Source organism: Pogoniulus pusillus, chromosome Z (genome assembly GCF_015220805.1).
Source record: "Pogoniulus pusillus isolate bPogPus1 chromosome Z, bPogPus1.pri, whole genome shotgun sequence".
Lineage (NCBI taxonomy): Eukaryota > Metazoa > Chordata > Aves > Piciformes > Lybiidae > Pogoniulus > Pogoniulus pusillus.
In genome coordinates this window covers 113281119-113303388 of record NC_087309.1, presented here as the reverse complement: position 1 = coordinate 113303388, position 22270 = coordinate 113281119, and the positions used below count along the sequence as shown (strand labels likewise).

The 22270-nt window shown below is 44.4% G+C and overlaps 1 protein-coding gene across 5 annotated transcripts in view; it reads right to left on the bottom strand.

The window, feature by feature from the left end:
* The window catches only part of PAM (peptidylglycine alpha-amidating monooxygenase), a 187768-nt gene that overhangs the window by 87152 nt on the left and 78346 nt on the right, over positions 1-22270 (bottom strand). For all 5 annotated transcript variants that reach the window (XM_064140674.1, XM_064140670.1, XM_064140673.1 and 2 more), the window contains exons 4-5: positions 11894-11951; positions 1932-2019 (exon numbers count right to left, since the gene is read on the bottom strand). In XM_064140674.1, coding sequence (XP_063996744.1) covers positions 1932-2019; positions 11894-11951 — 146 coding nt within the window. The remainder of the gene's footprint in view (positions 1-1931; positions 2020-11893; positions 11952-22270) is intronic.

Genomic DNA, 22270 nt, shown 5'->3' with positions numbered 1-22270 from the left:
AACAAGCCTCTGATTAATCTGTAACTTCAGAATTCTATCTCATGAGGATTATTTCAAGGTCCTAATAGAACTACTTCCAGACATATGAAAACAAAACAAACTGCAAGCACACTCTTCTCAGTTTTATAGAGGACATTCAAGATGTAAACCAATTTTAGAAGGTCACAATAGGAATAGATTTATGTTGGCATGTATTCTAACATTTAAGACACAACAGAAAACCCACAGCTGACTGCTGGGAAAACAATAAAAATTCTGTGCATTCCTGGGTTTGGTTTTGTCTGAAATTTTAAAGCATCTGCTTTTCTTGCAAGACTTTTCTTCCAATACTAGAACTGTCGATAGGTAGAAGGAAGAAAAGACTTTTGATGAAAGTTTTGCTGACATTCAAAGTATTAATCTCCCAAACCCATTCAGGCATCATTCAAAATCTACAAGAAGGGCCAGAGGGATGATCCTGGGAACTACAGGCCTGTCAGTCTGACCTTGGTGCCAGGGAAGGTTATCAATCAGGTCATCTTCAGTGCTACCACATGGCACACGCACGCCCAGTCAGCATGGGTTTAAGATTATTCTGAGTTCCTTCTACAACAAGGTTGTACTGGATGAGAGGGAAGGGCTGTGGACATTGTCTACCTGGACTTTAGTAAAGCCTTTGACACTGTCACCCACAACATTTTCCTTCAGAAACTCATAGCACAAGGCTCAGATAAGTGCATCTGCACGGGACAAAAACTGGTTGGATGGCCAGGCCCAAAGAGGGGTGGTGAACAGTGTTAAATCTGGCTGGTACCCTGTAAAGGGTTAACCCTCCTGGGGGAGTGGTCCTGACTCTGACCCCAGGTGGTCCTGACCCCTCCCCAGGGGTGGGTCTGAACACTACCAGGTGTGGTGGTTAGCCCACTCCCCCTTCCTGTCTAAGACTTCCCATTTTTGCTCTCTCGCCCTGCCTCCCTGCTTACCAGCATCACCATCCTCATTCCTGTTCTCTCTGTTTTACCATGTGGCTATAACCCACGAGGCAGACAAGCCATTGCCATCAAATCTGGGTGTATTTACTTACTTTGTATCTTGTTTTCCCCTCCCTACATATACTTTTAATTTACTGTTAAACTTTTCTCCTTTTAACTTCCAAATCGCAGTGAGATTATTTATTTGGATGTGCTTTACCCTTCCTCTCTCTCCATCTAATTCCTTTTCTTTGGGAAAGGAGAGGAAAGAGAGAAAGGCATCCTATAAATTGTTATTGTATTTGCATCTCTGGGAAATTTAAATTAGAACTGAGATATACCCAGTCACTAGTGGTGTCCTCCAGGGTTCAGGACTGGGGCCTGTTCCTCTTTAATGTCTTTCTTAATGATCTGGATGAGAGGATTGAGTGCACTCTCCTTAATTTTGCAGATGACACCAAGGTGGGTGGCTGTGTCAATCTGCTAGTGAGTAGAGAAACTTTACAGAGGAATCTAGACAGGGTAGATCAATGTATGAAGTTCAACAAGGAGAAGTGCCAGATTGGTAATAACAGTGCCACTTTGGTAATAACAACTCCGTAGTAAGCTACAGACTTGAGGATGTGTGGCTGGAAAGCTGCAACTTCGGGAAGGACCTGGGGGATTGGTTGATAGCCAACTATGTGTTAGTTAGCAGTGTGCCCAGGTAGACATGAAGGTTAATGGCATCCTGACTTGTACTAAAAACACTGTGGCCAGCAGGAATAGGAAGGTGATTGAATGAACAGTGCACTGGCGAAGCTACACACTGAACACTGTGTCCAGCTCTGGGCCCCTTAGTATAAGAAGCACACAGAAGCTGGAGCATCTCCAGAGAAGGGCAACAAGGCTGATGAAGGGCCTAGAGCACGAGCCCTGGGAGCTGGGATTGTTCCAGTCTCAAGAAAAGTGACAATACCAAAAGCAAGGTGCAACTCTTACCAGTAACTTTTGGTAGAAGAGGGCTCATTACATCCAAAGAGCAACATGTGGTGGACAGTGTCCATGCTGGCATGAGGCTTAAAGTCCACTGAAAAACAAAATTACAGAACAAATAAGCTAGACTTACTCTCACCAGGAGTTATACAAGAAATAACATTTTAAACTGTTTTTTCCCCACAACCCTACAAATAAGGCTTGTGCATCCCTGCATTTACTTATCTTCTGCATTCTACTTAAAAGCTTTCCTTAAATTCCCATTCAACAGACTGGCTACCAAGCTAAAACACTTCAGTCATCAAGAAAAACAAATTCCAAGTTACCACTCAAAAGTGCTTTTTTAAATCAAAATTTAAATGTGACACTTAGTAAATGTATCAGCACATTCCAAACCACAAAAATCTTACTGCAAGCAGTCTAATTTTAATCTAGGTTTGAAATTTGCACTTGTAACTTATTAATATATTTCTGCCTCTTTTTCAATTCCTTCTGCAAAACCATGAACAAGCAGTAAGTTGCAGTTAAGAGTAACTAACATCTCACGCATTAGTGGTATCTTCTTCCAGTATTATACCTGGCTCATACTCCTGCTGAATCTTGTGAAAACAGGTCCATGAAGAGATCATGGTTTATTCTCACTAATACATCCAACTCCTTGGAATGGAAAACAAGACTTTCCAAATATTTCTAACAAACTCAGACAAAGGTGAACATTCAGCAGCCAAAGTTTTGTTCTGTGCCACAAACAAAATACTGATTTGGATTCTCAAACATTTGTGATCATGTTTAACATAGGGAAAAAGGTTGCCAACAGCACACTGTAGTAACACTGCCCATGAACATACAATGACTGCACTTCTAGGAGTAAAGCAAGCTACATTGTCTGGCTTCCTTTATTACTACACAAATGATGTGTCAGATGTAGGGAATGTGTGATAGTTTGGGTGTTACCTGCCACACACACACTTTGGAAATCACCCAGACCAGACTGAGTCAGCTCTGGAAATTGAATGAAGCTATTTATTTACAGCTAGCACAATATACAAGCAGATATTTACAGTATATACAGTTATAGACAGAAATAGACAAGGTAAAAGGTAATACAGAAACACAACTCCCCTCCCAGAAACCTGAGTCACCAGGAGGAGCTCCCAATCGCCCTTCCACCTTCTCCCACCCCTCTCTACCTTACCTCAGATGCTGTCTTGTGCCCAAGGAAGAATGGAGGGTTGGCCAGGGGGGTTAGGAAGCAGGTGGATTAATCAGAGAGATGTGAGGTTAGGTCAGAGAGAGAAAATGCAGCCCATAGCCTGGACAGAGAGCAACTCCCTATCTATGTTTGGATTCTTGCTCTTACACACCTCAGCAAACCTGTGAGTTAAGTAGACGTCACCATTGTTACCCTTTCACAGCCTGTAATCTAGTTCTTCTCACCAAAACATTCTAGTTAACTTCAAACTAGCACAGAATGCAAGGGAATTTTCCTCCACATAAGCCTGAAAAGGACCTTGAAGGGTTTTTAACCTCATGCTATGGTATAAATTCCAAAACTAAGTCACTCCTGCCATTACACATACACAGACACTAAGGAGCCTTCAAGTAAGTGTTTTTTAGCTCTTCCAAGAGTCTCAACATGGGCAGATGGTGAAGCTGCTAACCACTGAAATTCTATTCTGCATATGAAGTTTTTGGGTGTATCTGAGCTCTGAAGTCCATATTTTAACATGAGGCTGCGGCAGCATTCTCATGACATGAATTACTGTCACAGTTTCACAGGGGAAAACAGCAGCCCTATTTTTCAAACTGATGTCTGTTGTGAAAAGTGAGGAAAAAACAGCCAAAAGTTAAGGCATGCAAGTCAAATTCCAGCCTCAAGATACAAAGCATATAGTAAGATTGTGAAAAAATAAGCATACCAGAGCTGAAGGCTTGGTTTGTGAGGTAAGTGATGCATTCACATGCCCTTGGAAGATGCCTGCAGTAGTTATATATGATTTCAGAAGTACTAAGCTTGCCTGCAAGACGAATGTCCAAAGGCTGCATAACATCTTTTTCTTAAGCAAATTCCATTTATTACATTGCTAAAAAATAATAATAAACAAAACAAACCCTGCATTACAGAAAGACCTTCTGTTTCAATGATTTTACAAGTAATGTCTAGCCATGAAATTGTGGTTAAGCCTCATAGGAGTGAGACAATGCATCATTTTACATGGGAAAACTACCTTGGTTTTCAGGGGTTTCATGCGTTTCAAACTGTTGATACCAATTTAGGTGAGAGATTACATTTACGAAGGCCTCTAGGAGCGGTTCACAGATGTGATTATTTGCAGACTTTATTGCTGGATTTGACATCTGTACAAAATGTACTGAATGAAAGTAACACCCAGAAGGACAGCCTACAGTAAAGGCAAAATTAAAGATCCGGCCTCCTGCCTGCTAAATCCACCACCTGTCTTGATGGTTAATTCTCATTTGATTTTTACTCCTTGTGCTAGTTTGAGCCTAGCTCAGATATTTTACTGAGAGGAATTTTTTTCCCCAAGCAGCCAAACAGAAAGGGATCTGGGGGTGCTGATTGATACCCGCCTGAACATGAGCCAGCAGTATGCCCAGGTGGCCAAGAGAGCCAGTGGCATCCTGGCCTGCATCAGGTATGGTGTGGTCAGCAGGAGCAGGGAGGTCATTCTGCCCCTGTACTCTGCACTGGTTAGACCTCACCTTGAGTCCTGTGTTCAGTTCTGGGCCCCCCAGTTTAGGAGGGACATTGAGATGCTTGAGCATGTCCAGAGAAGGGCGACGAGGCTGGGGAGAGGCCTCGAGCACAGCCCTACGAGGAGAGGCTGAGGGAGCTGGGATTGTTTAGCCTGGAGAAGAGGAGGCTCAGGGGTGACCTTATTGCTGTCTATAACTACCTGAGGGGTGGTTGTGGCCAGGAGGAGGTTGCTCTCTTCTCTCAGGTGGCCAGCACCAGAACAAGAGGACACAGCCTCCGGCTGCGCCAGGGGAGATTTAGGCTGGAGGTGAGGAGAAAGTTCTTCACTGAGAGAGTCATTGGACACTGGAATGGGCTGCCCGGGGAGCTGGTGGAGTCGCTGTCCCTGGAGCTGTTCAAGGCAGGATTGGACGTGGCACTTGGTGCCATGGTCTGGCCTTGAGCTCTGTGGTAAAGGGTTGGACTTGATGATCTGTGAGGTCTCTTCCAACCTTTGTGATAGTGTGATACTGTGTGAAAATAATGCCAATTCTAGTAGTGAGATACAGTTAATGTAGTTGAATATTCTATTTATGCACCCTGTTGGCCTTACTTGCTACACAACTGAAATAAAAGCTGAGAAGATGCACAACACTGAAATCATAAAACGAAGGAGTACACTGCAACCGACAGGAGACTGCATTTACTACTGTGCTAGGTTGAGCCTAGCTGGGATATTTTAGTGAGAGGAATTAGATTATAGGCTGTGAAAAGGAAACAATGGTGATGGCTACTGCACTCATAGGCTTGCTGAGAAGTGTAAGAACAAGAACACAAACACAGATAATACAGGTAGCTTTGGGTACTTCCCTTCTCTCTCTAACCTGCTGTATAACTAATCCTTCTGCTTGCTACTCCCCCTGGCCAACTCTCCAAACTCACCTTGAATGTAAGGCAAAGTCTGGGATAAGGTAGAGGGGTAGAAGGGAAGTGGAAGGGTGTTTGGGAGCCCCTTCTGGGGACTCTGGTTTGTGGGAGGGCTGTTGTGTTTCTGTATTACTTTTTAACCTGTCTATTTCGGTCTATAGATGTATAGATCATAAATACCTACTTGTATACTATGTTAAGCTGTAAATATAAAGCTTCATTTGATTTCCAGCCACTGAGTCTCATCTGGGTGATTTTCTTTGGTGGGGGGAGGAGGGTGGGTAACACCCAAACCATCACACTCCTCTACCACTCTCACATTCTCTGCCCATTACAACGGTGTGCCAGTGCATGGATAGAACTTTTAAGCCCTATTACAAAAATAATCATAAACAGCTTACTAAATACTACTCTTAGTAACAGAAACTAATGCATCATAGTTAACAAAGCAAAATCAAATTTCTTGGTGAGCCACCTGCATACACTATTTTAGCTCATATATCTCCTCATTGCTTCATCTAGGTGGGGGTTGGTCTCTTCTCCCAGGCAACCAGCAACAGAACAAGGGGACACAGGCTCAAGTTGTGCCTGGGGAGGTCTAGGCTGGATGTTAGGAGGAAGTTGATGGCAGAGAGAGTGATTGGCATTGGAATGGGCTGCCCAGGGAGGTGGTGGAGTCACCATTCCTGGAGGTGTTCAAAAAAAGCCTGGATCAGGCACTTAGTGCCATGGTCTGGTTGACTGGATAGGTCTGGGTGCTAGGTTGGACTGGAGGATCTAGGAGGTGTCTTCCAACCTGGTTGATTCTAGGATTCTACGTGATTCTTTAACACAGCCAGTTACTCTGTTACTGCATAGGCATTTTCTTAGCAGCATATCCAGGCTTGCAGTCTTCCAGAGGGAAAAAACCCAGACATTTAAAAAATCTCACACTATGAAAGACATGAAATTAGCAAGAGATTTAAGCCAGAAGCACTACCTATCACCACCAGAAGCTTAAGAAACATCAAACAAAAGCCCTGTATTCCCAGTTGACAGCATCCACATTTTACAATAATGAACAGAAGATTAGTCAATGGTTATGTATTTTTTTTAATACATGGAGAAGTGCTACAAAATGATTACTGAAACAACAGTAACAGTTTGAGTATCTATACTAAATCCTAATAAAGTCTGACTTAATTTCCTGATTAAATACTAACTCGAATTATGAACTCCACAAGAAATGGTAATGAAGCGAACATGACACCAGATTAATCATAACAGTATCTTGTTAAGCTATTAAGTATTAAAACCCCTCTAATTCCTAGAAGTTAATCTTTACAAATACCAATTCAATTAAATATAAGTTGTTATCCTTTAAAAAAAAAAAAAAAAAAAAAATATATATATATATATATATATATATATATTGCTATCTTCTCCAAAATGGATTTATCTTTAAGTAATTTTATCAGCTTAACAACATTCACAGTTTAGCAATTAAGGAAACATTACAGGCCTTCAGCACAACGAAATCATCATTATGACACCAAGGTATGAGCAGGCATTGATCTGCTGGAACGTAGGAGAGCTCTGTAAAGGGACCTTGTCAGGCTGGATGGGTGGGCAGAGGCCAATGGGATGAGATTGAACAAGGCCAAGTGCAGGGTTCTACACTTTGGCCACAACTACCCCAAGCAGCACTACAGGCTGGGGATTGAGGGGCTGGAGAGCAGCCAGGAAGAAAGGCACCTGGGGGCACTGGTAGATAGTAGCTGAAGATGAGCCAGCAGTGTGCCCAGGTGGCCAAGAGAGCCAGTGGCATCCTGGCCTGCATAGGAACAGTGTGGCCAGTAGGACAAGGGAGGTTATTCTGCCCCTGTACTCAGCACTGGTCAGGCCACACCTTGAGTGCTGTGTTCAGTTCTGGGCCCCTCAATTCAAGAGAGATGTTGAGGTGCTGGAATGTGTCCAGAGAAGGGCAACAAGGCTGATGAGGGGCCTGGAACACAAACCCTATGAGGAGAGGCTGAGGGAGCTGGGGGTGTTTAGCCTGGAGAAGAGGAGGCTCAGCGGTGATCTTATTACTGTCTACAACTACCTGAAGGGAGGCTGTAGCCAGGTGGGGGTTGATCTCTTCTCCCAGACAACCAGCAACAGAACAAGGGGACACAGTCTGAAGTTGTGGCTGGAAAAGTACAGGCTGGATGTTAGGAGGAAGTTGTTGGCAGAGAGAGTGATTGGCATTGGAATGGGCTGCCCAGGGAGGTGGTGGAGTCGCTCTCCTTGGAGGTGTTCAAGAAAAGCCTGGATGAGGCACTTAGTGCCATGGTCTGGTTGACTGGACAGGGCTGGGTGCTAGGTTGGACTGGATGCTCTTGGAGGTCTCTTCCAACCTGGCTGATTCTATGATTACTTGGCAATAAGGAAGTTTATATATGCCATACTAATGTAATGAATGCAGAGCATCTCTGAGTCACATATCAATGGGAAAGTAATAAACCTTGCAATCATTGCAAATTTTTGTTTCCCAGTGTACTAGGCTCCGTCTCATTTCTACACACAACCTGACAGATTGGGCCTTATCAGGAGTCACTAAACAAAAAAGACATTCAGTTACTGGTCACCCATGTGAATGAATCTAAGACAGTCAAGATGAGGGTCAATTCTTTTGGTTGAATGGCTTGTTGTCAGACTGAATTCTTTTAAGTGTCTGTAGACACCCTTTAAAGTATTGCTATAACTCAGTAGATTAAAAATGAACTTTTACAAATGCCTCAATCTAATTTGTGTTTTGGGCTATTTATTCATAAACATGAGGCAGAAGAAGAAAACTGAGATAATTATTTAAAACATAACCAGAATGATACCTTCATGGAAAATTACATATTGATCTCACTCATTAATACATATTTTTACATATTACAGTATCACAGTATCACCAAGGTTGGAAGAGACCTCATAAATCATCAAGTCCAACCCTTTACCACAGAGCTCAAGGCCAGACCATGGCACCAAGTGCCACGTCCAATCCTGCCTTGAACAGCTCCAGGGACGGCGACTCCACCACCTCCCCGGGCAGCCCATTCCAGTGTCCAATGACTCTCTCAGGGAAGAACTTTCTCCTCACCTCCAGCCTAAATCTCCTCTGGTGCAGCCTGAGGCTGTGTCCTCTTGTTCTGGCGCTGGCCACCTGAGAGAAGAGAGCAACCTCCTCCTGGCCACAACCACCCCTCAGGCAGTTGTAGACAGCAATAAGGTCACCCCTGAGCCTCCTCTTCTCCAGGCTAACCAATCCCAGCTCCCTCAGCCTCTCCTCGTAGGGCTGTGCTCAAGGCCTCTCCCCAGCCTCGTCGCCCTTCTCTGGACACGCTCAAGCATCTCAATGTCCCTCCTAAACTGGGGGGCCCAGAACTCAACACAGGACTCAAGGTGTGGTCTAACCAGTGCAGAGTACAGGGGCAGAATGACCTCCCTGCTCCTGCTGACCACACCATTCCTGATGCAGGCCAGGATGCCACTGGCTCTCTTGGCCACCTGGGCACACTGCTGGCTCATGTTCAGGCGGGTATCAATCAGCACCCCCAGATCCCTTTCTGTCTGGCTGCTCTCCAGCCACTCCGACCCCAGCCTGTATCTCTGCATGGGGTTGTTGTGGCCAAAGTGCAGCACCCTGCACTTGGAGCTATTGAACCCCATCCCATTGGACTCTGCCCATCTGTCCAGGTGGTCAAGGTCCTACTGCAGATCCCTTCTGCCCTCCATCCCAGCCACATCTGCCCTAATTAATTACCTTCTAATTACCTTTTAATTAACTGAACCATGGCACTAAGTGCCTAGTTTTTGGGTGGCTGTTGCTGCCTGTTTTGTGGGTGCCTCTGTGACAGTTCCTGAGCAAGCCCAGCTGTCTACTGTTTTCAAATCTTTAGGGGAGTAGCGAAGCTAAAATCTGAATTCAGGTCTTCAAATACAAGTACAGTAAAAAAAAAAATGAAAAAAAGCTACAAAAATATTTTCTGCTAACAAATGTAGTTTTGCCAGATACATTAAAAAGGAAGACCACTACCCTATTTCATCAATATGAAAAGAATAAAGAGTACGCAGTTTTATTTCCAAGGCATTCAAATACTTGAGATGTGGGAAAACTTTATGTTCACAGAATAACTGTTCTGTTGGTTTTTAAACTTGTGCTAGTTTGAAGCTAATCTTAGTGAGAGGAATTAGACTATAGGCTGGGAAAAGGAAACAATATTGATGTCTACTGCACTCATAGGCTTGCTGAGATGTATAAAAACAAGAACTCAAACACAGAGAACAGAGTTGCTCTCTCTAGCTCTGGCTGCAAGCACTTCTCTCTAACTTGCTGCCTAACTAATCTATCTGCTTCCTACCCCCCGAGCTGATTGTCCAAACTCACCTTGAACGTAAGGCAAAGTCTGGGGTAAGGTAGAGGGGTGAAAAGGAGGTGGAAGGGTGGTTGGGAGCCCCTCCTGGGGACTCTGGTTTCTGGGAGGGCTGTTGTGTTCCTGTATTACTTTTTAACTCATATATTTTTATATATAGCTGTATGTATTGTAAATACCTGCTTGTATATTGTGCTAAGCTGTAAATATAAAGCTTCGTTCTTAAATTTCAGCCACTGAGTCTAATCTGGGTGATTTTCTTCAGTGGTGGTGGGGGGGGGGGCAGGTAACACCTAAACCATCACATAACTGAATTTGGTCATCAAGCTTTTCTTGCTCTTCAAAGCTTGACCTGACAACTAGAATGGTTACTCTATCCAGACTGTTTTTTTAAACATACACCCCACAGAATGTGGCTTTGTAATGGCTTTAGTGCAAGGGCTAAAATCCTCTCTCTCCTTACCAGAGGGTAAGAAAGGGAGGAGAATAGAAGAAGGCAGAGGGAGAGTTTTCAGTTGATTTACACAGAATGTTTTACTCCTTTGCTACAAAAGTATAGAGAACATAAGTAAAAGGGAGAGGAATCCTTATCTGAACCCCGTAACAAGCAAAACCACGTCTGCCTGCTCGAGGACAAGAAAGGTAAGAGCATGCCCAAGACTCTCCTGTCCATCCTGGTAACCCCCTACAGCTGTAAATGTCATAAATCCATGACTTTGATAGTGGGGAATATTATGTGGTTCAAACCACTACAGGTCTTAAAACATGTAAACAGCAAGTGACAAAACTAAATGTGCAGCAATTTAATATAGAGTTGAATGATGCAATTTTGCAACTCAGCGAAGCTTAAGCAGCAGGTTAGCAGCTTGTCTTTCTGTGAATCAGTTGAATGCAGTACAGTCTATTGTGCACACTGCACAGCAAATAGAGATTATCAGAGAATGAATGCTCATTCCCTTTTTATGCTCGTTTTTCTTTATTGGGTAAAACTCAAGTGTCAAAATGTGAGATTAGGCTCTGACTTCTGAAACAGATGTACAGAGAAGGCATTGAAAAACTTTACTCAATTTTGGTTTTTTTTAGTTACTGTAACACAACACAAAAATCTGCAGACAATGTTCTATTTCTGAAGCATTTCCACAAAGAAAACCACATGGAACAATGAATGGCCTCTAATAACACTACAATAAAAGCAGCATAGGGTTCTTGTATTTACTGTTAAGTGCAAATATTCCAAAACACAAAGAAAAATATAAGACATATTAACTTCTCATTGTTGGCTTTTATTTCAGTTTATAGCATGTTCTGAAAGTGAAACTACCTTCAGTGAAACTAACAAGCCTGAACAACTCCAGGTTCACCACAAGGCTGGATAAAAGCACCTCGGAGCCTTTCTGAACAGATGGTGTTTTGCTGATGTATGTGATCCCAGCATTCATACACTGCTACAACATTTCCTTCTACTTGTCTGCCATTTATTCATGTAACAGTATTAGTTAAAAACAAAAACAATTGAAAAATTGGATGGTTTAGTTACACTGGGGATTTTCCACCAGGTAAGTAAAATCTTACTGCAGCCAACGCTGACAACAAATGCAAAGGACTTACAGCCTATAGCAGTAGGCAAATAGTCAGCTCAGTGGAGTAGAAATAAGTATCCAGCCAGAGATGGAAATCCAACACCTTACAAATGTGGCTGTTTTGTATGCACTGCCAGAGGCATCTGCATGCAGCTCTTCAACTGCTATTACTCATGAATCTCTTAAGACATGGTTTGTTAGGTTGATTCCAAGAAGCTGCCTCTAGTTTGTTTCTGCTTTAGCCATGATGACTGTATTTTGGAAATTCTGACAGCCAATGATAAAGCCAATAGGAGTCAAAAAAGAAACAAACAAACAAAAAATGCTAAGAGTCTTAAAAATGGCTTGCTTAGGTTCTTCCAGTCAAGTAATACTCACCTACATAGGCTTCATCATCCACTGGCAGGGGCACTGACATGCAGAGGTATGTGTCAGACTATTAAAAGAAAAAAAAACCAACAACACAAAATTACCTTTAAATTTGGAATATTTAGAATGAAAATCCTAGAGAAAAACAAAAACAAAACAAAAAAAAACACCAAAAAACATCAATTCTTTTCTACACTTCCTGAAGATGCATGTGGGAATACTGAATGATGATATACTTAAGAGCACTGAAACGACTTGCAGTGGCTAACAAATGCCAACCCTTCCCTGTCCACTCAAAATTTGAAGGGATAGCAGTATCCTCTTGATGTTCAAATAAACAGAATTAATCAAACACAGGGTGAAAAGAACTGTTGAGCTTCCAATCCATTGTGTGCTTGCCATACACTACTCTCTCTGCACTTATACATGCACTATAATCTATGAATCTGTGTAACCTCGAGGGGAGGAGGAGGTTTGATCATATTTCTCTCTCTGGTGAGCAGCGATTGGACATGAGGAAATGGTATGAAGCTGCATCAAGGGAAGTTTAGATCAGACATGAGGAAAAGGTATTTCACTGAGAGTGCAGGGCTAGTCACTGGAACAGCTCCCCCGGGGAAGTGGGGACCAAGTCTGTCAAGTTCAGCAAGTGTCTGGACATGTGGTGAAGCAGTCCTGCAAGGAGCAAGGAGCTGTACTTGATGGCACTTACAACTTGAGATAGTCTATTTCTAGGACATCATAGATAAATAGAATTCTACCTACAGCAGAATTTCACCCTTGGACCACAACATGTAAAAATGCTGTGTTACTACTGTTGCACCAAATGCAGAACCACATTTATTTATGATTCATGCACCTTACTCCATTATGATCACTGAAGTCCAGAGAAGGGCGACAAAGCTGGTGAGGGGCCTGGAACACAGCCCTGTGAGGAGATGCTGAGGGAGCTGGGGGTGTGCAGCCTGCAGAACAGGAGGCTCAGGGGTGACCTCATTGCTGTCTACAACTACCTGAAGGGAAGCTGTAGCCAGGTGGGGAGTGGTCTCTTCTGCCAGGCAACCAGCAACAGAACAAGGGGCACAGCATCAAGTTGTGGCAGAGGAGGTCTAAACTGGATGTTAGGAGGAAGTTCTTCACAGAGAGAGTGATTGGCATTGGAATGGGCTGCCCAGGGAGGTGGTGGAGTCACCGTCCCTGAAGATGTTGAAGAAAAGCCTGGCTGAGGCACTCAGTGCCATGGTCTAGTTGACTGGATAGGGCTGGATGATCTTGGAGGTCTCTTCCAACCTGGTTGATTCTATGATCTTACTATTCACATTGTTTTTTAAAAATATATCTCCTCTTCCTCTCTATGAAAATGTATTTTTTCATAATACAAAAAGCTTTCAAAAGCTGAAAACCAAAACTATCTTAAATACAACCTTTTCCAAAGTGCTTCCAAGAAGTGTATTTGAAAAGTAAAGAATAATTCCAAGATTATCTATGAGTTAAAATTTATTTAACAAATTAATGACACAAAGAACTATCACTATCTAGTAAAAACAGTAGTGTGGACTAATGCTCCAAGGGAGCAACCTTCCACTATCACTGTAAACAAGTTCTAGTTTTTTTTGCACTACTGCTGTCATATCAAAACCCTTAGGGTCCTTCCATAAATAACTCATGTTAGCCACAGAAGAGTTTGCTTGGCAAAACAGATAATGCAGTCTATCAACCAAGCAAAACAGATAATGCAGTCTATCAATATGGTCATTCTGAAGCTTACCATGAAAATTAGTCCTGGCATAGTCACAGTGGTTTCAGTTTTGGCTCTTAAGTACCAGCCAGGTTGTATTTAGTTAATAAGATAAAATTAGGACAAGGAAATACAGCTACTGGATTCAACAAAACAGATTTTGGTCACTTATCTCCCACTGCCAATTTTACAGACTTCAAAATCAAAAAGCAAGAAATGCTTTGAGGTGTTCAAGAAAAGCCTGGATGAGGCACTTAGAGCCATGATCTAGTTGACTGGACAGGGCTGGGTGACAGGTTGGACTGGATGATCTTGGAGGTCTCTTCCAACCTGGCTGATTCTATTACAATCAGTATATTGCTGAATTCACAGTAATTCTGTCCCATTTCTTCTACTTTACCATAAGTAGATCTGTGAACATCAGGGTGCACATCCAAAACATCTTGAGAAGAAAACTATTATGCAGCCTTCAAGTTATATAAGTAACAATCTGGGGAGCAGAGTAGGTGGGGGGGGTTGTCACTGTGCATGACCCCATCTATTCAGGTATTTCCCAAAACTGAAGAGATGAGACCACAGAATCATAGAATCAGTCAGAGTTGGAAGAGACCAAAAGCATCATCTAGTTCCAACCCCCCTGCCATGGCCAGGGACACCCTACCCTAGATCAGGCTGGTCACAGCCTCATCCTGCTTGGCCTTAAGCACCTCCAGAGACTTGGCCTCAACCACCTCCCTGGGCAACCGAGTCCAGTCTCTCACCATTCTCATGCTCAACAACTTCCTCCTCACATACAGCCTGAATCTCCCCACCTTCAGCTTTGCTCCATTCCTCCCAGTCCTGTCACTCCCTGACAGCCTAAAAAGTCCTTCCAAGTATTTTTGTAGGCCCCTTCAGATACTGGAAAGCCACAAGAAGGTCACCTGAGAGCCTCCTCTTCTCCAGACTCAACAGCCCCAACTCTTTCAGTGTGCCTGCACAGCAGCCCTCTGAGCATCCTCGCAGCCCTTCTCTGGACACACTCCAGCATCTCCACATCCCTCTTGTAATAGTGACTCCAGAACTGGATGCAGTACTCCAGGTGGGGTCTCAGCAGAGCAAAGTAGAGGGGGAGAATCACCTCCCTCCACCTGCTGGCCACACTTCTCCTCATGCAGCCCAGGATCTGGTTGGCTTTCTGGGCTGCAAGTGCACACTGCTGGCTCATGGTGAGCTTCTAATCCACCAGCACTCCTAAGTCCCCCTCCTCAGGGCTGCTCTCCAGCCACTTACTGCCCAGCCTCAATTTGTGCTTGGCATTGGCCTGACCCAGCTGCAGGACCTTGCACTTGGTCTTGTTAAACTTCATGAGGTTGGCTTGTGGCCACCTCTCCAGCCTGTCTGCTGCACCACACAGCTTGGTGTCGTCAGCAAACTTGCTGAGGCTGCACTCAGTGCCTCTGTCCATGGCAGTAACAAAGCTGTTGAAAAAGATGAACTTTTGAGGAGCAATAGGCTGTTTTTTGAAAGCTTACTGGGGACAAGGGGAGAACAGAAAAGCCCTCCCTTCTCCTGACATGCACTCTACCCCACTCTTCCCTTAAAGAAATAATGTTTATTATTAATAAAGGTCATTTCTACTAATAGTAACTTCTCATAAACCTCCGGTGTTGGTACTGACAGTGCTGGGGTCCAGATTAATGTAAGGAACTAAACTCTAAAAGTAGTTCACAGTTTCTTCAGAGTCAGGGGAAGTCTAAGGGGATCCTGGGTCAAGAACTCAACTTGTTTCCTGCAGCAATAGACAAGGAAGAGGTGCCAGTAACTTAGAAGTATCCAAACGATGAAATTTCCTTATGTCTTTACATGTTTTTAGCTGACATGATATACCCAAGCCAACTGGAGATAAGAATAAAAATTATAACCAAATACTTCAAACTGAAAAATTCCAATTATGAAATTAAATATTCAGGTATTACAAGTCACTGCTGACCTACTGATAGAAGCTCAAGATAAGCAGTTTGAAAAAAAAAACAAAACCACAAAAAAAACCCAACAAAACAAACCAAAAACCCACCCCAAATCCTCCACATAAACAATTTCTGACAAAATAACAGCATATTTTACCACTTTTTTGTGTCCTTCACAATGCTTACTAAGTTTCATGTGTACATTTGATTTGCCATTGGAATGGGCTGCCCAAGGAGGTGGTGGAGTCACCTTCCTTGGAAGGTGTTCAAGAATCATAGAGTCCTAGAATCATAGAATCAACCAGATTGGAAGAGACCTCCAGGATCATCCAGTCCAACCTAGCACCCAACCTAGAAAAGCCTGGATGAGGCACTTAGTGCCATGGTCTAGTTGATTGGACAGGGCTGGGTAATAGGTTGGATTTAATGGATCTTGGAGGTCTCTTCCAACCTGGCTGATTCTGTGATTTAAGAGCTCTGCCAGTGTTAATTTAAATTAACATCGTTTAATGTTAAATTGCTTAATTTAAATTAACATAATTTAAATTAAAATGTTAAAGCCAAAATTAATTTACTAGTGAAAAGTTTGTCCAGCCTCAAACGTAATAACAACTAATTCTGGAGTTCAAGAAGTAGCCTTCAATTCACTTAACAGTATTGAGTTTTTCATCTGAAAATTAGGAGTTTTCAGAATGAGATTCCCATCCCTTCTTGGAAAACAAAACATGGTTTCACATTTAAACAATAACTATTAACACACTGCTAATTTCTTGTGCAGGGGCATAATTTTCTTCTAATTATATTAAGTAAACAGAATGGCTATGTAATTTTTTCCTCAGAACTCAAAAAGCCCTTCAGTCTACTGCTCCACAGCTCTTAATTATCCTCCACCTCTCAGCAGTGGGTGGAGGACAATTACTCTTCACATGACATGCTGGTTTCATTTTACCCTACTGTGTAACTGAAATCATAAAGGAAAAAATCCTGACTATTTAAGTACAGCAAATAATGTTTCCCCCACTTAACAGAGACAGTACTGTTCAAAAGCACCAACGAACATAAACTTTGTTCATTAACTGAGCTGGAGAACTCTTTTACCTCACACTGCTTGAACATATGCTTCAGTGCACCTGTTCATGAGAGTCACTTGGAGTAGCTTCATATGAATATTCACATTTGGCAACTGCTGAAGAGGTGAACGACTTGGGGCATCTCTGCACAGTGAGAGCACACCTAAGCTGAGTAAGGGTTTGGTTCTCAATGATTTTACCCATAGAGCAACTGCAGCTACAAAATCACAGAATGTCAGGGGTTGGAAGGGACCTCAAAAGATTATGTAGTCCAAACCCCCTGCCAGGGCAGGATCACCTAGAGCACATCACACATGAATGCATCCAGGTGCGTTTTGAATGTCTCCAGAGAAAGAGACTACAACATCTCTAGGCAGCCTGTTCTAGTGCTCTGTCAATCCTGCACAATACTCACAGTCACTATGAGTCTAGTAAGTCTTTGATGGGAAAAAAGCAAGCTTTTTGGTAACCTTTCCCACAATCATGACAATATAACATACACCTGAACTGAAATATATGCAACCAACCTACCAATACAAGGACAGACATTAAACTCGGCTCTAGGCTTTTGCAGATCATTCTAGCAAGTATTATACCACCTCCACCATCGTAAAAGGTGTAACTGCAGGTGCTAACTACTCAGCTGTTTCCTTTGCCTCCTTCATCAATTTGGAAATATGTACTTATTTCCAGTGTGAACCAGCTGTGCATTTTTAAGAGTTTGGGCTGTATGATAGCTGTAAGCCTCTATGATATAAGAATCATAGAATGATAGAATCAGTCGGAGTTGGAAGGGACCACAAAGGATCATCCAGTTCCAAGCCCTCTGCCATGGGCAGGGACACCCTACCCTAAATCAGGCTGCCCACAGCCTCAGCCAGCCTGGCCTTAAACATCTCCGGAGACTTGGCCTCAACCACCTCCCTGGGCAACCCACTCCAGTCTCTCACCACTCTCATGCTCAACAACTTCCTCCTCACCTCCAGTCTCAATCTCCCCACCTCCAGCTTTGCTCCATTCCCCCCAGGCCTGTCACTCCCTGACAGCCTGAAAAGTCCCTCCCCAGCTTTTTTGTAGCCCCTTCAGATACTGTAAGGCCACAGGAAGGCCACCTCCAAGCCTGCTCTTCTCCAGACTGAACAGCCCAAAGTCTTTCAGTGTTTTCTCACAGTAGAGCTGCTGCAGCCCTCTGAGCATCCTCGCAGCCCTTCTTTGGACTCATTCCAGCATCTCCACATCCCTCTTGTCCCAGAGGCTCCAGAACTGGATGCAGTATTTCAGGTGTGGTCTCAGCAGAGCAGAGCAGAGGGGGAGAATCACCTCCCTCCACCTGCTGGCCACACTTCTCCTCATGCAGCCCAGGCTCTGGTTGCCTTCCTGGGCTGCAAGTGCACACTGCTGGCTCATGGTGAGCTTCTAATCCACCAGCACCCACAAGTCCCTCTCCTCAGGGCTGCTCTCCAGCCACTCATTGCCCAGCACAGATTTGTGCTTGGCATTGGCCTGACCCAGCTGCAGGACCTTGCACTTGGTCTCGCTGAGCCTCCTGAGGTTGGCTTGTGCCCATGTCTAAAGCCTGTCCAGGTCCCTCTGGATGGATCCCTGCTCTCCAGCCTGCCTGCTGCACCACACAGCTTGGTGTCATCAGCAAACTTGCTGAGGCTGCACTCAGTGCCTCTGTCCATGGCACCCACCAAGATGTTGAACAAGACTGGTCTCAGAACTGATCCCTGAAGGACTCCACTTCTCACTGGCCTCCACTTGGACATGGACCCATTGACATCCACTCTTTGGGTGTAGCTATGGCCCACCCATCAAACCCATGTGCCACCATCTTGGAGACCAGGATGTGGTGTGGGACAGTGTCAAAGGCCTTGCTCAGGTCCAGGTAAATGACATCAGTTGCTTGCCCCTCATCTATGAATGTTGTGACCTGTTCATAGAAGGCCACCAGGTTTGTCAGGCAGGATTCGCCCTTGGTGAAGCCATGCAGGTTGTACCCAATCTCTTCACTGTTCTCCTATCTCATTAGTGCCCCCAGGAGGATCTGCTCCATGATCTTACTGGGCACAGAGATGAGACTCACTGGCCTGGAGTTCCCTGGTTCCTCCTTCCTACCCTTTTAGAAAATGTGGGTTATGTTTCCCCTTTTCCAGTCAGTGAGGACCTCATCAGACTGCCATCACTTTTGGAATAGAATAGAGAGGGGGTTAGCAACCTCATCTGCCAGTTCCTTCAGCACCCCTGGGTGTATCCCATGGGATCCCACGGACTTGAACACCTTCAGGTTCTTCAGGTGATCTCAAACCTCATCTTGACTTACGATTCAATTCCAAACCACAATCTGAATGCTCATAACCTATGCTCAAACTTACTGTTAGTGCATAAATGAATACCAGTTTCAGGGAATACATCACATCCTGTCATCCAAAGAGATTAATTTTCAGTTATCTGTTCTCAGCAGTAACAGTCTGTGAAGATGCAGTACCAAGGTTCTCAGAAAAATAAAATCACATAAAACTGTCTACAGTGATACTATGTATGAAATCAACTCAGCAACAGCACTAAAAGTTCCCTTCTCTTTTTCCAGCTTTGTACCTATTTTTGACTAAACAACCAGTTACTCCAGCTCTTCCACCCTGATTCTTACACTGTATGTATCTTCTAATTGTAGGCCACACTGGTCTTAAATTGTAAAGAAAGAGGTTGTTAGTTTCACTAGATATATTTCTCTTAGCTAGCTGTGACTATAGGTAGGAAACGAGACTGTTATGTTGTTGTCCAGTTGTGGGCCACTCGATTTCAGAAAGATGCGGAGGTGCTTGAACATGTCCAGAGAAGGGTATCAAGGCTGCTGAGAAGGCTGGAGCACAGTCCTGGGAAGAGAGGCTGAGGGAGCTGGAGGTGTTCAGCCTGGAGAAGAGGAGGCTCAGGGCAGACCTTATTCCTCTCTACAACTAACTGAAGAGAGGTCGTAGCCAGGTGGGGTTGGTCTCTTTTCTCAGTAACCCAGCAATAAGGTCACCCCTGAGCCTCCTCTTCTCCAGGCTAAACACCCCCAGCTCCCTCAGCCTCTCCTCATAGGGTTTGTGTTCCAGGCCCCTCACCAGCTTTGTTGCCCTTCTCTGGACACGTTCCAGCACCTCAACATCTCTCTTGAACTCAGGAGCCCAGAACTGGACACAGCACTCAAGATGTGGCCTGACCAGTGCTGAGTACAGGGGCAGAATAACCTCCCTGCTCCTGCTGGCCACACTGTTCCTGATTCAGGCCAGGATGCCATTGGCTCTCTTGGCCACCTGGGCACACTGCTGGCTCATCTTCAGCTACTATCCACCAGTACTCCCAGGTCCCTTTCTTCCTGGCTGCTCTCCAGCCACTCTGTCCCCAGCCTGTAGTGCTGCTTGGGGTTGTTGTGGCCAAAGTGTAGAACCCTGCACTTGGCATTGATAAATCTCATCCCACTGGCCTCTGCCCACCCATCCAGCCTTGCGAGGTCTCCCTGCAGGGCTCTCCTATCCTCCAACAGATCCACACCAGGCCAGTGGGTTGAAACTGAACAAGGCCAAGTGCAGGGTTCTACACTTTGGCCACAACAACCCCAAGTAGTGCTACAGGCTGGAGACAGAGTGGCTGGAGAGCAGCCAGGAAGAAAGAGACCCAGGGGCACTGGTAGATAGCAGCTGAAGATGAGGCAGCAGTGTGCCCAGGTGGCCAAGAGAGCTAATGGCATCCTGGCCAGGACAAGGAACAGTGTGGCCAGTAAGATGAGGGAGGTTATTCTGCCCCTGTACTCAGCACTGGTCAGGCCACACCTTGAGTCCTGTGTCCAGTTCTGGGCTCCTCAATTCAAGAAAGATGTTGATGTGCTGGAACGTGTCCAGAGAAGGGCAAGAAAGCTGGTGAGGGGCCTGGAACACAAACCCTATGAGGAGAGGCTGAGGGAGCTGGGGGTGTTTAGCCTGGAGAAGAGGAGGCTCAGGGGTGACCTCATTGCTGTCTACAACTACATGAAGGGACATTGTAGCCAGGTGGGGTTGGTCTCTTCTCCCAGGCAACCAGTAATAGAACAAGGGGACACAGTCTCAAGTTGTGCTGGGTGAGGTATGGGCTGTTTGTTACGAGGAAGTTGTTGGCAGAGAGAGTGATTGGCATTGGAATGGGCTGCCCAGGGAGGTGGTGGAGTCAACATCCCTGGAGGTGTTGAAGAAAAGACTGGCTGAGGCACTTAGTGCCATGGATTGGATAGGGCTGGGGGATAGGTTGGACTGGATGATCTTGGAGGTCTCTTCCAACCTGGTTGATTCTAAGCTTACTGATGATGGACTCAATCTCCTTGTCCAGATCATCAATAAAGACAGACAGGACAAGTGCACAACTGGAACTCACAGTAGATCCACAGTTGCTGAACACTTCTGCTCACTATTAGGGCAATGAGATACATGGAGAAGACAGGAGGTAGATGGAAGCCACTACATTACGAATTTCCTCTCTAACAAGGATCCTTCCCTTCCATGTTCTTTCTGCCAGAAAAACGACCTAATGGCATTAGAACTATGAAGCTGTTGGTTATCTCATTCTGTGAACAGCAGAAAAACCTGAAGATCATCTCTTCTGCCATTACTTTTTGCCAAGTCTAACTTGTTGAAGTTGGAATCAAGTTTTCTGTATAGTTAGTGTGGGACATTGTGGAAAAAGGAATGGAAATAAAAGGAAGGACTGGTGAGGTCAAAAGAAGAAAATAAAAGCTAAACTTTGAGGTATATAAAGCTAGGTGGTGATTATTTTCAATTGCCTTTTTTAGGAATTAACTTGGCAAGCTGCTTTTTCTTGCTGTTCTCTCTCATATCAGATCAAGCATCTTTAGCAGAACATTCTTCAGATTATTTTGCTGAATGTCTTCACCTTTCTACATTTAGCTTAATCTGTAAAACGCTGTCTTCTTTGCTCTTCTCATTTGTACAAACTGCATCTCTTCAATGCCAAACAATCGCCTATTGTATGTTGCTTAACTGTCCTTTTGTGGTTTATAGAATCATAGAATGGTTTAGGTTGGAAGAAACCGCAAAGATCATCCTGTTCCAATCACCTGTCATAGGCAGGGACACCTCTCACTAGAACAGGCTGCTCAAGGCCTCATCCAATCTGGCCTTGAACACCTCCAGGGAGGGAGCAGCCACAACCTCCCTGGGCAACCTGTGCCAGTGTTTCTCCACTCTCACTGTAAAGAACTTCTTCCTAACATCCAGTTTAAATCTCCCCTCTACCAGTTTAAACCCATTACCCCTCTTTCTTGCTAGACTATAGCTATTCAGTTTAATGTGTACATAAAGAGCATTTTCATAAAGGCTGCTTTTTATAGGTACACATTGTATAGGGTTAACCCTCCAGGGGGAGTAACCCTGAACCTGACCCTAGGTGGTCTTGACCACTCCGCAGGGGTGGGTCTGAACAGCAGCAGGTGATGGTTAGCCCACTCCCCCTTCCTGTCCCATAAAAGCAGGGGGGATCCCTGTTTCTCTCTCTCTGCACGTCTCTCTGCATCTCCCTGCATACCACCATCACCATCTGTTCCTGTTTCTCTTTGTTACACCATGTGGCCATCACCCATGAGGCAGACCAAGCCATC